The following is a 17,145-nucleotide window of genomic DNA, read 5'->3' on the forward strand; positions in this document are numbered from 1 at the left end:
AGGATGCCACAATCATTTAACCACACAGTAGAGATGCATGTCAAAAACGCTTCAAATGGCTCTAAACACTATGCGACTTAACATCTGAGGCCATCAGTCCCCTAGACTTAGAACTACTTCAACCTGACTAACCTAAGGACATCAGTCACATCCATGCCCGAGGCAGGATTCGCACTTGCAACCCTACCAGCCGCGTGGTGCTGGACTGAAGCGCCTAGAACCGCTCGACCACAGCGGCCGGCAGCTGCATGTCCTCGAGAAAAGTACTGGCTGTAGTTTCCCCTTGATTTCAGCCGTTCGCTGTACCAGCACAGCATGTTGGCTGGTGTTGCAAGGACAAACTGTCAAACTGATGCTCCTGCAACTACTGAAAAGGCTGTTGCCCCTCCACAGGAAACGCTCGTTTGTCTTGCTTCTCCAGAGATCCCCCTCGGTTGCAGCTGAGGCACTTAAGCCGCGTCCGTTAGCCATCTCAGTGACACACGAGGCAGCATCAGTGTATAAAGAACGAAATAATGTGGTCCTAATGAGAATAATCCCCTTAAATGGGTAGGACTTGTCATCATGCTGAATTCTCAAGTTTCCTCCCTTTGAAGGTATTCCTTTTCTTGATACATAGGCGTAGACCACACGGAAGGCAAGAAGAAAACGGAGTGACATTCGAGAAATCTGAGACATACATGAGAGCTGACTGATGCTAAAAAGCAGCTGACAGGAACCAATAAAGGAGCAATGTTCGGTATCTTTGGTCTGGTAGCAAAATGATGGTAATGATGGTAGTTCGCCAAGAAAATATTAATTTTTTTTTACCTCCAAAAGATAATGACAGAACTGTCATGCAATATTCTAAAACTGACTGTCCGAAGGAATGAAGATCGTCATTTAGCGTTATTATTATACGTTTAATGGTGTTCACAGTCCTGCAGTATTTTGAAAGTTGCAATACGTTTTACCTGGAGTTTTATTAAATCTATGTATTTACTATTAGGATTGTTGTGCTGTTTTCAAGTAGTAACTACTATGACGTCAATGCATACATGGAAGATGTAAACACTGTTGACACGAAGATGATATCCTCTTAACAGTAATGCAGTTGCACTGATGCACTTCGAAGTGTGCTATTACTTTAGTGCTATTACTTACAGAAATTGGGATTGTAAATAACGCTGACATTTTTAAAATTTTGCGGTATGACAACAATGGTCCAATTAAGCTGTACAAGTATGAGGCTCATTCAAGGGAATATGCGTTACATTCACCTGGAGTGGTTTAGCGGTAGATAAAGAATTGAACACCGCTTCTCCGAAGATAGATATAGTCTTTACTATTGCACCTCTTTAGTTGGTACCAATGTATTGTGACATATTTTCAGTGCTTTGAGCGAAACGTTTCGAAAAATACGGGGGCTATTCGGAAAGTAAGGTTCGATGGGGTGCGAAATGGAAATCACAGGAAAAACCCTGTGAAGCTTTGCACAGATGTGCTTGGAAGTGTCTCTAATATGCCTATCGATCATGTCATGTCGCTCTTTTCAGTTCTGAGCACACATTGAGCACGTAAATATACCTAGAACAGTAGTGTCTCCCGCCAAGTATGGAGGACTGGTTTGAGAATTCCTCTGATGTCATGCAGCCCACATAAAATAGCTGTCATGCGTTTCCTTCTTCATGACAATTCTCGGCCGCACTCTGAAGGGACAATGGAGATGCTCCTGCAGCGTTTTCGATGTTTGTAATTGACTCTCCCTGAGTTTCATAGCTGTCCACATGAACCGCGAACTATAAAGACAACGTTCTGGCATAGACAACGAGTTGTAGACCGGCGTAGAGAATTGGCAGGAACACAAGAGGCCTGCTTCTATAACGAGGGTATTGGGAAATTGGTACAATGCTACGACAAATGTCTAATTCGGAGCGGTGAGTATGTAGAGAGGTAATTGGGAGATGTAGCTAACTGTTGCAAATATACCATGCTGGTTTCCATTTTGCGACTGATCGGACATTACTTTCCGAATAGGCCTCGTGTAACTGGAAATATCCTGTACGTGTCGACAAAAGTTGTCATCGGGTGTAGCCGATCTTCTCCTAACTTGCTACGTGAGTATCACAAAATAGGGCTGAAAGTGAACGTTGCTCCAGATTTCAGACTCAACCGCATGTTAAACTTTGCAGGGATATCTATTTGTGCTTTCCTCTGCTAACATTAATCACAGTTGCATTTATTCTAGTCCTCATTTCAGGAATGAAAGTACCTTTAGTAAATACGTTTTTTCTCTTGCAAAAGGTACAAATGCTTTAGTGTTTTTGTGTATATTGCAAAATTCTCTGCCTTTTGTGTAGTTTGAGTCACGGAAAACATGGTTTCGGCATCTTGCAGAGTTTATGAAATATCAGAGATGCCCATTTTACCCGGAACACATTATCCTTCGCGGTAGAGAAGATAAGGGATATAAATCAAATGTTTTATCTCGTCGATTTTCATTAATAGTAAACGCGTGTTATCAGATTGCATTTGTGAAGCAATATATGCCCTGTAATCATTACCTAGTAGTTCCTTGTGTCACAGCACGTTTCATACAATTGTATCGTTGTAGTCCTCTTCTTTGTCTACTTTTTTATCATACCTATCTGCCTTCGTACGAGATGTATTGTAGCGTAACATGTCTAACGTGATTGATAAAGTTATTTCGAAAATGAAGAATATACAGGAGTCGAATATGGTTGAAACGGTTCAAATAGCTCTGAGCACTATGGGACTTAACATCTGAGGTCATCAGTCCCCTAGAATTTAGAACTACTTAAACCTAACTAACTTAAGAACATCACACACATCCATGCCCGAGGCAGGATTCGAATCTGCGACAGTAGCAGTCGCGCTGTTCCGGCCTGAAGCGCTTAGAACCGCTCGGAAACCGCGGCCGACTACGAAAAACTTTCATATAAGTAGGACGACATTAATCCTTGCCAACTGGAGCGACAAATTTTAATACAGATAATTTTAATTTTAATCAGTGCAAAAGTTATTGAAGGTTGTATACATCAAAATGAAATACCTATTTGCTTTTCGGGATGCGTTTAGTGTTCCTGAAAATATTTTCTTTTCAGTGCTTCTTTCTTGCAATCGGGGTACCGTCTACGATATTCTTGAACACTACGGAATACAAATTCCTTTTGCTCTTCGTCTACAGTCGACAATCGGTAAAATTTTTGCATTAATTTAACACACATTTCAGCAGGGTCATCAACAGTCTTTAACTCCTTAACTGTCCGTTTAGTGTGTAAATATAAAGTGTTGTGCGTTCAGCTCCCATGAGAGCATTCTTGAATAAAGCTAACGTCCATAATCTTCAAGGAGGAGAACAGAAGCCTACTCTTTCTTGATATGGAACATGCTTGAGTAAGGATATATAACTTTAAGAATGAAAACCAATAACAAATGGTAATCAGAATAATATTAAGCTGTAACATCTAGTCGTCCATCCAGTTCTCCACAGAAAGAAACATATCTATTTTCAAGTTGTGGATTCTCCCTGTCCAAATTTACTGCCTTTTTGATGTTGATGTGCACGTCTGGTTTTATCATTAAAGAGTAATAAGGAGAGAACAAATCTGATGAATATGACAAATGATAACTAAATTTCTTTACAGACGGCTTTGATATCATAGAACCAGTCCTTTCATACGATTTCAGCTCTTCTAATAAACAAAGATTCGGACGTGGAACTTTTACAGCTCAATTGCACTGCAGTCACGATTTGACATAAGCACTCACGATGAAATGTATTTTTATTTTTAGCGGATAGTTCAAGCTACGATATTAGCAGAAACGTATTAAGCAATAAATTGCTTTTAACATGCATCTTTCTTGACGTATTGCTCCAGCAGAGTATATTTTCAGTTTTTCTAAAGTCTGCTTCCAAAATTTTTACACGGAGATCTGAGAGTTCACGGTAATCACCTCTCACTTTTGGAGTCTCCAATTCACTTTCATAGAAGCCTAACATCTCCTTAATTTCTTACTCATTAAGAAACAAATCCACAATCTTCTTTCCAGAATCAAAATTACTGACACTGGTTTTTTCTCAACAGTTTGGTAATTGGTATGTCACGATTGCTTGTTTCTCGGTGTCCTTCACAAAATAAGTTCACGAAAGTGATGACGGTATAGTAGATACAACAACTCCCTGTCCATTTTGCGTTCGAGTACGATGTATGCCTCACTGGGGCGGCCATCGCTTAAGGCAATTGTGCCGCAGCAGAGACGGTTTGTACGTTGCCCTCAGCACCGGAAAGCCAAAGAGTTGTTCATTGTCCCCAAACTTAACAGTGGTGATGGCTACAGTTTACCTTCCCAATGAATGGTAAGAACTGTAGAAATATCCTTCTACAAACCTGGCTTTATTGTTTCAGACTGTTCCCATCTCTTCTCCTGCCCGTCCCTATAAAGAGGTGATTTATTAATACAGAACTCTAAATTATGGTGACCAAGTCCCTCTGCTGTTGCCGAATTTATTCAGATGACATCTATCGAAAGAAACCGCTAATTTTTCAGCAGTGTTCGGTTCCTTGACTTGCACCATTCTCCAACAAACTGTCAGTACGTTCTAATAACGCACCATCAGGAACGTTAATTTCACCTTAACTTGAAAATGTCATATTTGATTCTGTAGATGATGAAGAAGGAAGTAAAGCAGAAAATGTAGACGTAGATGGAGTACACTTTTGTTTTGTTTGCGTTTTGTTATTCCAATTTTCTTTGCACTCACCCCTACTTTTGAATCACTGTCTACTACTGAAAATCAAGCTTTACGACCTGGCACTCACTGTCGAAGTAAAAACATTATGTATTTTTTCCAGCTCGATTGTTTGTAGAGCATTGAAAAGTGCGATATCAAATAAATTGTCCAAATTGTTCATAAATTTGACGGAGTTTGAATACATCTTGACATCTTTTCGCGCTTTTTGCTAGTTTCTCCACTCCGAAAGCCGATTAATAGCTCTTGTCAGAATTCTTGCTTTGTCCAAAAATATAATGCGACGCGAATGGCAACAAATAAACAACTGACTGCACTGCACGTGCACGTACTGTTAAGCTGACAGTGACATCTATGAGCAATGTGGAAGATCATGTTCCTTATGCGAGTTCGCGCTGAAGTGGGCAAGGGGTTATAGTGCTTCGGCCACCACAGAATTTTGTACAGAGATGTTTCAGAGTCATCCAAACAATACTGAGGGGCGAGCGTTCAAAAACACTGAAGTCAGAAAATAAAGGACATCCTAGCGACGTGTACTGCGCGCGACCAAGGCGGCTGGAACGCCTCGATGGCCCAAGTGAAAACTGAGAAAGCAACGGCACTCAATGGGTGGCTACGACTCGACTCATTGTCTGAAGTCCAGAACCATCAGTGCCAGATGGCGGCTCAAAGACTAGCGACATCACATAGTTGGTGATGGTGATCTGTGAGACACATTCGGCCGATGACCGGCACGGAGACTGCGCCAATCGAATGCATGGTGCCGATGGAATCTGCTGCTACAAGATGAGCTGGGGGCCTACGTACTCACTCTGGCCGGATGTGACGTGAGGCAGCATCGTCACTTGGTGGCTTGCCGAAACGGAGCGTTGTGCTGTGGCATGTTGCAATCTAGGCCACTGCTGGTGGTATAAAGCCTCGTTACTGCACGCTACGCCAGGCATTAATGCACTGTCTAACTACAAAGTCATGTAGGTGACTGGCCTGCATACCTCTTCACTGGTTCAAAGGCTCGTCTAAGGCCGATACCACCCATGGGTCAATTAGGTCCTAGGAGTTGCAGACTGCTGCTGAACTTGTGAACTACTCAAGCATCATGATATTGCTGTTGCTACAAGTATTCCCTTGCATTCTCTCTCAGACTGCTATTCATACTGTACACATTATCTGTTGTTCTCTGCATCCTCCATCACACAGTGTTCGGCAAGCGGTGTACTCACAACGTTCTTTCACTGTAGCTAAATTTCGAGGCTGATCCATTGGTTTGGCAGATCAAGGACTGGGAGAGCAGATGAGGCGATAACTCTCCGATGATGATTTCTTTTGAATATGGAACATCCTGATAGTATACTTACTAAACGTTGGAATTTCCCCGAAATATCACGTATAAAATCCTTAACTAATTTGAGTAGATTTTTTAGTGTATGAATGACACGTGATTCCGGAAAACTGAGAGTCGGCAAGCAGATTGATGACAATGTTGTTAACAAATCTGATTCGATCTTGTATTAGGAGAAGTCAGAAAATGGAATGAAACGCATCCACACCGGAATTCTGACACCATCGTTCTACACTGAAGAGTCAAACACTCTGGTACACCTGCCTAATAGCGTGTAGAACCACTTCCCACCCCCCTGCCATCCCATCCTCACCCTCCCGAGCACACAGAACTGCCACATCACGACGGGGCACGTACTTTACTAATGTCTGGAGGGAAATGACACCATGATTTCTGCAGAGCTGTCCATAAATCCGTGAGAGTACTAAGGGGTTGAGATCTCTTCTGAAAAGAACGTTGCAAGGCATCGTAGATATGCTCAGTAATGTTCATATCTGCAGAGTTTGGTGGCCAATGGAAATGTTTAAACTGAGAAGGGTGTTCCTGGAGACACTCTCCAGCAGTTATGGATGTGTGGGCTATATCATTGTTCTGCTGGGATTGCCCAAGTTCGTCGGAATGCACAATGGACATGAATGGATCCAGTGATCAGACAGGATGCTTATGTACGTGTCATCTGCCAGAGTCGTATGTAGACTTATCAGGGGTCCCATATCACTCCAACTGCACATGCTCCACACAATTACAGAGCCTGCACTAGCTTGAACAGTCCCCTGATGACATGCAGGGTCCACAGATTCATGAGATTGTCTCCATGCCCGTGCACGTCCATCCGCTCGATAAAATTTGAAACGAGACTCGTTCGACCATAAAACATATTTCCAGTTATCGACAGTCCAAAGTCGATGTTGACGGGCCAGGCGAGTTTTAAGCTTTGTGTTGTGCAGTCATCAAGGGCACACGACTGGGGCTGCGGCTCCTAAAGCCCATATTGATGATGTTTCGTTGAATGGTTAGAACGTTGACATTTGTTGACGGCCCAGCACTGAAATCTTCAGCAATTTGCAGAAGGATTGCACTTCTGTCACGTTGTAAGATTCTCTTCCGTCGTCGTTGGTCTCGTTCTTGCAGGATCTTTTTCCGGCCGCAGCGATGTCGGAGATATGATGTTTTATCGGACTGCTGATATTCAAGGTACACTCTTGAAATGATCGTACGGGAAAATCCCCACTTCAAACTGACTTGTCCACTGGATCTCACGGGATACCAATTCGATTCTACACGAAGTACGCGAAAGAACCTGCCCCCCTTCTAAAAGCCGTGTACCGCAAGTCTCTAGAGGAACGGAAGGTTTCTTTGACACTTCAGTGTACAAGACGATAGCTGCGCTCCAAGCAGACAGTAAGCCACACTATTAATTGAGATATGCTATGAGTGCGAGTATTATCATGTATATTGATTTTTTACATAGCTTTTACGTCAGGGAGAGTGGATAAATAACAAAACGTTTATGTCATTGAATCAGTGAGATTCGCCTCTTTTTGCATTTATTTCATAACCAGCGGTTCCTGGCGCTTCAGTCCGGAACCGCGCTGCTGCTACGGTGGCAGGTTCGAATCCTGCCTCGGGCATGGGCATGGATGTGTGTGATGTCCTTAGGGGACTGATGACCTTAGATGTTAAGTCCCATAGTCCTTGGAGCCATTTGAACCATCTGATAATTTACTGTCGCTTGGACTGCACAACTATAGCAAATATTTTGTAAATTAAATATAAAAGTATTTAAAAACACTAACCTCACGACTGGCATTCTCGCCGTCTGTGGCGCTAGTTTCTTTCCAATTGCCAGAGGTTAGAAATTTTGACAGCAATAATGTCAAGACTGTATACTTATGCTACACTGTGACAGTGCTCTGAAGATATAGTTACGATAGTACTGTCTGCAGACGAGACGCCACTAGCAGTAGTTTTGTGTGTCTGCAGGGCCGGCACTTGCCTCAGGGGCCCCACACTGCCGACTCGCAGCCTGGAATCTCGGCAACGCCTCACCCCTGTGCTGAAGCGACACGACCCGGAGTCCAGGCGTCGCCGCTGGTGGTCGAGGTAAGTCTGCGCTTGCACCTCTGTCGCTTATTGTCCAAGTCATGCTCAAAATACTTAATTTTCAGTGGCACCCGTCGCAGACACCACTCATAGCGTGCATTTACAATAGATGACTGCTCCTTCATTTGTTACATCTCTGGGCACCTCCGTGACTTCCACTCAGATCCGTCCTGAATCAGCTGCTTTATCTCACATACACAGCCGGCCTTTTTAAATCATCCCCTCCCGCGTACCTACGCCAATATGGTGACAGACCGTTTTCTTTTCTGTCCATTCCACGCTACATTCGTCTCAATAACCGCTCCAACTTCACCTCAGTAACATCACATCCTGGTCTAGCCAGTTGTACTTCTCAATCAATCGTGCAAAAACCAAGGAAGTAACTATATATAAACCACCCAAGTTTTCGAGACCTCTACGTAACGGTCTTCCGTCAACCAAATAAGTACTAAAAACTTGAAATTCCTCGAACTAAAAGTTGACAGAAACGTAACTTGGAACCCCCACAGCCAAAAGAAACCACAGTTTAGTATAAGAACTATCAACCGGTATAATACAGGATCTAAACAATTCGATTGTTATACGTACCTACAAGACCCTCCTCGGTCCCATCTCCATCTATGAAATTCTTGCATAGATATCCGCCACTTCCAAGTTTTATCACTTCCTCCAAATACTTGAATTTCACGACTCTGCCTTGCTTTCCATATTCGTTTCCTCTCCCTAATCAGTAGTCTAAACAGTTGACTAACTTCCATCTCCCCAAACATCTGGAACACGTTCACCAGTGTTATGTCTCCCTCAGACTCGAATTCCAACTCCGCATTGTATATATTTATCCTTGAGAACAGTAGCTTTCCGGTGCGGCTCCATCCTCACACCTCATCTTCCTTACATCGCCATAAAATCCGTATCCGTTTCCCGGATGGTTTCGACTGCGTTCCTCTAAGAGACCATGAAATCTTCCTTCAGATCCTTTCATCCTATCAATTATCATTTACCCTAGCTCTTGTACTTCAAACGAAGGGTCCAGTACACATTACATAGCTGAAATCCTACCCATCTGCTTCCTACCACCTAATTTCCTTCTTTCTTTTACCAGTACTCTACCTGAATCCTTTCTCATACCACCTCCTATCCAATCCCATCTTCATCCACGTTCTTCACTTAGGAAATGTTGCTTCAAACTCACAGGGCCATCATCCTCTCCGGTATGGAGACTTCTAATATTATCACATAATCAAGAGTTAGGTCATTGTTTTTATTCCTGTTACGGTATTTTATGGCTTAAATCAAATTCTGAACAGCCACAACATGGCCGCTGACAACCCCCCTCCCCCACCCCCGCCACATGTGCTCATTTAATTACGAAATAAATAAAATCGGAACTCCAAATATCCCAAGAATTAAACAAATGATCCAAAATACAGGAACACCTCACTTGTGCTTTCGCTTAGCCTCTGACACAGGACTCTATTACCATTTCGTTCTAGGCTTACGCCTTTCCGATACTCTTCGTTGTACAGACTTACATATACCCTACAGGTTCTTCTTTATTTCTTCTTTATTCTCCGGTTCTGATTCTCTGTCGTGTGCAGAACAACACTGCTCTTCAGCAATTCACCTATACCTTCTTAGTATTTTCTGCCAAGGAAAATTCATCCAGTTGCTGCACCATGTCTTCTAACTTCTACTCATTTTATCCCCACGTCAGAGCTCCTTCCCAGTCGGCCGCTGTGGCCGAGCGGTTCTAGGCGCTTCAGTCCGGAACCGCGCTGCTGCGACGGTCGCAAGTTCGAATCCTGCCTCGGGCATGTATGTGTGTAATGTCCTTAGGTTAGTTAGGTTTAAGTAGTACAAAGTCTAGGAGACTGATGACCTCAGATGTTAAGTCCGATAGTGCTTAGAGCCATTTGGGCCATTTTTTGAGCTCCTTCCCATTTGAAAACTCTGTGTTTAGGAATCACTGTGCAAGCTGTCCTCCCTCTCTCCCCTCCCCCCTCCAGCCCCTAAAAAGTAGTGGAGCGTGCGCTGTGTTGTCACTTCCTGACAAATTAAATATGTGTAATGAACTGGGACTATAGCCTGCGAATTTTCATTTTGCAAGCAATGGCTTGAACAACTGAGCCGCGCGTAGTGACGCGGCGGTTAGAGATGCCCTTTCACTGACTGCGCGGACCCTCCCGCCGGAGGTTCGAGTCCTCCCTCGGACATGGCTGTGTATGTTGTTCTTAGCATAAGTAGTGTACGAGTCTAGGGATCGATGACCTATGCAGTTTGGTCCCTTAAGAACTCACAAATATTTGAACATTTTTGAACGATTGGGCTATCGAGGTTGTTGCTGTGTGGTCTTCAGTCCTGAGACTGGTCTGAAGCAGCTGTCCATGCTACTCTGTCCTGTGCAAGCTCCTTCATCTCACAGTACCTACTGCAAACTCCATCCTTCTGAATCTGCTTAGTGTGTTCATCTCCAGGTCTCCCTCTACGATTTTTACTCTCCACGCTGCCCTCCAATACTAAACTGGCGATCCCTTGATGCCTCAGAACATGTCCTACCAACCGATCCCTTCTTCTAGTCAAGTAGTTCCACAAACTCCTCTTCTCCCAAATTCTATTCAATACCTTCTCATTAGTTATGTGATCTACCCATCTAATCTTCATCATTCTTCTGTAGCACCACATTTCGAAAGCTTCTATTCTCTTCTTGTCCAAACTATTTATAATCCATGTTTTCACTTCCATACATGGCTACACTCCATACAAATACTTTCAGAAACGACTTCCTGACATTTAAATCTATACTCGATGTTAACAAGTTTCTCTTCTTCAGAAACGCTTTCCTTGCCATTGACAGTCTACATTTTATATTCTATCTACTTCAAGCATCATCAGATATTTTGCTCTCCAAAAAGCAAAACTCCTTTACTACTTTAAGTGTCTCATTTCCTAACCTAATTCCCTCAGCATCACCCAACTTAATTCGACTACATTCCATTATCCTCGTTTTGCTTTTGCTGATGTTCATCTTATATCTTCCTTTGAAGACACTGTCTATTCCGTTCAACCGCTCTTCCAAGTCTTTTTCTGTCTCTGACAGAATTACAATGTCTTCGGCGAACCTCAAAGTTTTTATTTCTTCTCCGTGGATTTTAATACCTACTCCGAATTTTTCCTTTGTTTCCTTTACTGCTAGCTCAGTATACAGATTGAATAACATCAAGGAGAGGCTAAAACCCTGTCTCACTCCCTTCCCAACCACTGCGTCCCTTTCATGTCCCTCGACTCTTATAACTGCCATCTGGTTTACATCTCGCCCTCAAAGCACTGCCAATCAACCTGTTGTGTACATAGTTCCACGTAGTCAGCACGTACACAACTTTCCCACTAGAGCGCGCCCCGCTAAGCACAACAGCGCAGGTGCAGCGCTCGTTCGTCTCCGCATTACGAGATGGTGCTGCCATAGAGACGGACCAACTACTGCTTCCGCCGATCCGCGTATTAATATGTAACGCAGCCAATGAGATTGCTGCTAATGTAGAACCTTTTCTGCTTGTGGTTAACACTCGCGCAGTGATACATGGATGCGCGAGGTCTTATAATGAGTGTACAGACCTCCGATTAGTCAGTCTGCATCTGTCTGCACCAGTCTGTACCAGTCTGCATTGGTCTGTACCAGTCTGTACGAGTTCTACATTTCTCTATACCAGTCTATAGTCAAGTTTCAGTCTGCACCTAATAAGATTATCATATTCCTGTGCATACCCATGAAGATACATGTATAGACACTTTTGTCAAATATCAGAGATATATGTGAGAATAAGATTAACGTACCAGTACCAAATGAACTTCAGATTGTCAATTGTAAATAGCACCCAGAACCAAGATAAGTAATTATTATGCTTGTTACTGTTTTAATAAACGTGTGTGAAAATTAATCAAGTTCTGTTTAAAGTTGGTCACTGTCAATCTGCTACTCTAAGCGTGCAAGTGGCCTTTCTATTGTCTGACCTAACGGCAGAAGACAAACACGCCACGATAAGACCACGAGACATTTTGCTGACACTCGCCTACTTCGTTAGAGCGACAAATCAAATAATCTGATGGTGTGTGTACTGAAGCTCTTACAGTACGCACACCACAGAACCATTGTTCCAGTACACTTTCGGTCTCACGTCGATTCCATGCAACGACGCCTCCCCACATTTGTCAAGGTGAAAAGTGCTGCTATGCGTTGCTACGTATGTGTTTCTAGCTCTTTGGACCATGATTGTGTAAGTTGACACAAGTTCCAGAGAAGTAACACTAAGCCTCTGGTGTCCTCACAGGGAGAAGACGTGTACGCGACGGTGGAGCAGGGCACCCTCAGAGGCGCCGTGGTCACCAGCGAGCTGGGCCAGCAGTACGCCAGCTTCAAAGGAGTGCCGTACGCGGAGCCACCTCTAGGGGAACTGCGTTTCCAGGTGAGCAAGAGCGCAGTGATGTCGGTGCTCGGCAACGCACGCGTGTGTCAAACGCTTGGGAGAACTAATTATAATTTCACGATAAGATACATTGCAAACAAGTACAGGGGGTAAGTCTAATTGTACGCTACTGGTCATTAAAATTGCTACACCAAGAACAAATGCATATATAAACGGGTATTCATTGGACAAATATATTATACTAGAACTGACATGTGATCACATTTTCAAGCAATTTGGTTGCATAGATCCTGAGAAATCATTAAGTAGAACAACCACCTCTGGCCGCAGTAACGGCCTTGATACGACTGGGCATTGAGTCAAACAGAGCTTGGATGGCGTCTACAGGTACAGCTGCCCGTGCAGCTTCAACACGATACCACACTTTATCAAGAGTAGTGACTGGCGTATTGTGACGAGCCAGTTGCTCGGCCACCATTGACCTGACGTTTTCAATTGGCGAGAGAGCTGGAGAATGTGCTGGCCAGGGCAGCAATCGAACATTTTCTGTACCCAGAAAGGCCCGTACAGGACCTGCAACATGTGGTCGTGCATTATCCTGCTGAAATGTAGGGTTTCGCAGGGATCGAATGAAGGGTAGAGCCACGCGTCGTAACACATCTGAAATGTAACGTCCACTGTTCAAAATGCTGTCAAGGCGAACAAGAGGTGACCGAGGCGTGTAACCAATGGCACCCCACACCATCATGCAGGGTGATACGCCAGTATGGCGATGACGAATACACGCTTCCAATGTGCGTTCAGCGCGATGTCGCCAAACACGGATGCGACCATCATGGTGCTTTAAACAGAACCCGGATTCATCCGAAAAAGAGACGTTTTGCCATGCGTGCACCCAGGTTCGTCGTTGCATACATCATCGCAGGCGCTCCTGTCTGTGATGCAGCGTCAAGGGTAACCACAGCCATGGTCTCCGAGCTGACAGTCCATGCTGCTGCAAACGTCGTCGAACAGTTTGACTCAATGCCCAGGAGTATCAAGGCCGTTATTACGGCCAGAGGTGGTTGTTCTGGGTACTGGTTTCTCAGGATCTATGCACCCAAATTGCGTGAAAATGTAATCACATGTAGGTTCTAGTACAATACATTTGTCCAATAAATACCCGTTTACCATCTGCATTTCTTCTTGGTGTAGCTATTTTAATGGCCAGTAGTGTAGAACTACTTAAACCTAACTAACCTAAGGACGTCACACAAATCCATGCCCGAGGCAAGATTAGAATATGCTGTTGTAGCGGTCGCGATTTCCAGACTGAAGCGCCTAGAACTGCCACACTGGCCGGCCTTGAAACTGTATTATTTCCAATGATTGTATTTGATTAGTGGATGTGTATAAATGTTATTGTTGTCATTATTATGTTATGAATGGTGATGAGAGTGATGTTTGCTGTGAGTCTGGGAGAGGCTGTGTCACCGGCGCCTCGCGTCCCCACAGGCGCCGCGGCCGGCCGCCTCCTGGAACGGCACGCGCGACGCGCTGCAGCAGGCGCCCGCCTGTCCGCAGACGTCGGGGCGGGCGTCGTCAGAGGACTGCCTCTACCTGAACGTGTTCGTGCCGCTGGGCGCCGCCGCCGCACCCGTGCTCGCCTGGATACCCGGAGGCGGCTTCAGGGTGGGCACCAGCGAGCATGAGGGACCCGACTTCCTGGTCGCCGAGGGCGTCATACTAGTCGCCTTCAACTACCGACTCGGGTCGCTGGGTGCGTGGTCACGACTTCTATTCCGGTCGAGTCGGCACTGGCTTCAGTCTGGTTCCTCCGAGGCTACATGCCGTCCACTCTTACTGAAATGATTATTTTGATTCGAATCCTGCTGTACCACTATCAGCAAGAGTAGATGATAAAATCCGAGTCGCTAGACCACGTCATTCTCATATCTACCGAGTGATCAAAAAGTCAGTATAAATTTGAAAACTGAATAAATCACGGAATAATATAGATAAAGAGGTACAAATTGACACTCAAGCTTGGAGTCCAATGGGGTTTTATTAGAACCAAAATAATACAAAAGTTCAAAAAATGTCCGACAGATGGAGCTTCATCTGATCAGAATAGCAATAATTAGCATAACAAAGTAAAACAAAGCAAAGATGAAGTTCTTTACAGGAAATGCTCAATATGTCCACCATCATTCCTCAACAATAGCTGTAGTCGAGGAATAACGTTGTGAACAGCACTGTAAAGCATGTCCGGAGCTATGGTGAGGCATTGGAGTCGGATGTTGTCTTTCAGCATCCCTAGAGATGTCGGTCGATTAGGATACACTTGCGACTTCAGGTAACCCCACAGCCAATAATCGCACGGACTGAGGTCTTGGGACCTGGGAGGCCAAGCATGACGAAAGTGGCGGCTGAGCACTTGATCATCACCAAACGACGTGCGCAAGAGATCTTTCACGCGTCTAGCAAATATGGGGTGGAGCGCCATCCTGCATAAAGATCGTACGTTCCAGCAGGTGTTCATCAGCCAGGCTGGGGATGATGCGATTCTGTAACATATCGGCGTACCTCTCACCAGTCACGATAGCAGTTACCTGCTGTCCAGCACCATCTGACGCACATTTTGTGAACTTTTTTTTGTTCTAATAAAACCCCATGTCATTCCAAGCATGTGTGTCAATTTTCACCTCTCTATCTACTTTATTCCGTGGTTTATTAAGTTTTCAAATTTATACTGAGTTTTTGATCACCCGCTACATCTGCATCAACAACTATACTCTTCAAGCCACCTTACGGTGTGTGTCGGAGGATACTTGGTGCATCTACATTTACATCTACATCTACATGAATACTCCGCAATCACATTCAAATGCCCGGAAGAGGGTTCATCGAACCACCTTCACAATTCCCTATTATTCCAATCTCGTATAGCGCGCGGAAAGAATGAACACCAATATCTTTCCGTACTAGCTCTGATTTCCCTTATTTTATCGTGGCGATCGTTCCTCCCTACGTAAATCGGTATCAATAACATATTTTAGCATTCGGAGGAGAAAGCTGATGATTGAAATTTCCTGAGAAGATTCCGTCGCAACGAAAAACGCCTTTCTTTTAATGATGTCCAGTCAAATCCTGTATCATTTCAGTGACACTCTCTCCCATATTTCCCGATAATATAAAACGTGCTGCCTTTCTTTGAACTTTTTCGATGTACTCCGTCAGTCCTATCTGCTAATGATCCCACACCGCACAGTAGTATTCTAAAAGACGACGGACAAGCTTAGCGTAGGCAGTCCTCTTAGCAGGTCTGTTACATTTTCTAAGTGTCCTGCCAATAAAACTCAGTCTTTGGTTAGCCTTCCCCACAACATTTGCAATGTGTTCCTTCCAATTAAGTCGTTCGTAATTGTAATAACTACGTATTTAGTTGAATTTACGGCTTTTAGGTTAGACTGATTTATCGTGTAATCGAAGTGTCACGAGTTCCTTTTAGCACTCATGTGGATGACCTCACACTTTTCGTTATTTAGGGTCAACTGCCATTTTTCGCACCATTCAGATATCTTTTGTAAGTCGTTTTGCACTTTGTTTCGATCTTCTGATGTTTTTACTAGTCGATAAACTACAGCGCCATCAGCAAACAACCGAAGACCGCTGCTGAGATTGTCTCCAAAATCGTTCATATAGGTAACGAACAGCAAAGGGCCTATAACAATACCTTGGAGAACGCCAGAAATCACTTCTGTTGCACTCGATGACTTTCCGTCAGTTACTACGAACTGTGACCCCTCTGACAGGAAATCACAAATCCAGTCAAATAACTGAGACGATATTTCATAAGCACGCAAGTTCTCTACGAGCCGCTTCTGAGGTACAGTGTCCAAAGCCTTCCGGAAATCCAGAATTACGGAACGATCTGAAATCCCTTGTCAATAGCACTCAACATGCATGTGAATAAAGAGCTAGCTGTGTTTCACAAGAACGATATTTCCTAAACCCATATTGACTGTGTGTCAACAGACCATTTTCTTCTAGGTACTTCATAATGTTCGAACACAATATATGTTTTAAAATCCTGCTGCATATCGACTTTAACGATACGGGCCTGTAATTTAGTGGATTAATCCTACTACATCAGTCTCACTTCCTCCTTTTACTCTTCCGCTCGCGTGTGGTTCACGAGAAGACCGATTGCTGGTAAGCCTCTGTGTGGTCTCGAATCTCTCTAGTTTTATCTTGATAGTCTTTTCGTGAGGTATACGAGTACGTAGGAGGAAGCAACATATTGGGTGACTCTTTTAGGAACGAACCCCAACGGAACTTTAATAGCAAACCACACATCTTACAGTGTGTGCCAATGGAGTTGATGGGATCTCCGTGACGCTTTCGCGCTTGCTCAATGAACCGGTAAGGAAGCGTGCTGCCCTTCTTTGGATCTTCTCTATTTCCTCTATAGGTCCTATCTGGTAAGAATCCCATACTGACGAACAATATTCAGGTATTGGTCAAACTGATCGTTGGGTAAGCTACTT

The 17,145-nt window shown here is 44.0% G+C and overlaps 1 protein-coding gene across 1 annotated transcript in view; it reads left to right on the plus strand.

Annotated features, from left to right (window-relative positions):
- LOC126281781 (acetylcholinesterase-like) overlaps positions 1 to 17,145 on the plus strand; it is a 96,129-nt gene that overhangs the window by 14,964 nt on the left and 64,020 nt on the right. Inside the window, exons 2-4 of the mRNA XM_049980987.1 lie at positions 8,076 to 8,195; positions 12,521 to 12,655; positions 14,111 to 14,375. Of these exons, the coding sequence (XP_049836944.1) occupies positions 8,076 to 8,195; positions 12,521 to 12,655; positions 14,111 to 14,375 (520 nt within the window). The remainder of the gene's footprint in view (positions 1 to 8,075; positions 8,196 to 12,520; positions 12,656 to 14,110; positions 14,376 to 17,145) is intronic.

This window comes from Schistocerca gregaria, chromosome 7 (genome assembly GCF_023897955.1).
Source record: "Schistocerca gregaria isolate iqSchGreg1 chromosome 7, iqSchGreg1.2, whole genome shotgun sequence".
Lineage (NCBI taxonomy): Eukaryota > Metazoa > Arthropoda > Insecta > Orthoptera > Acrididae > Schistocerca > Schistocerca gregaria.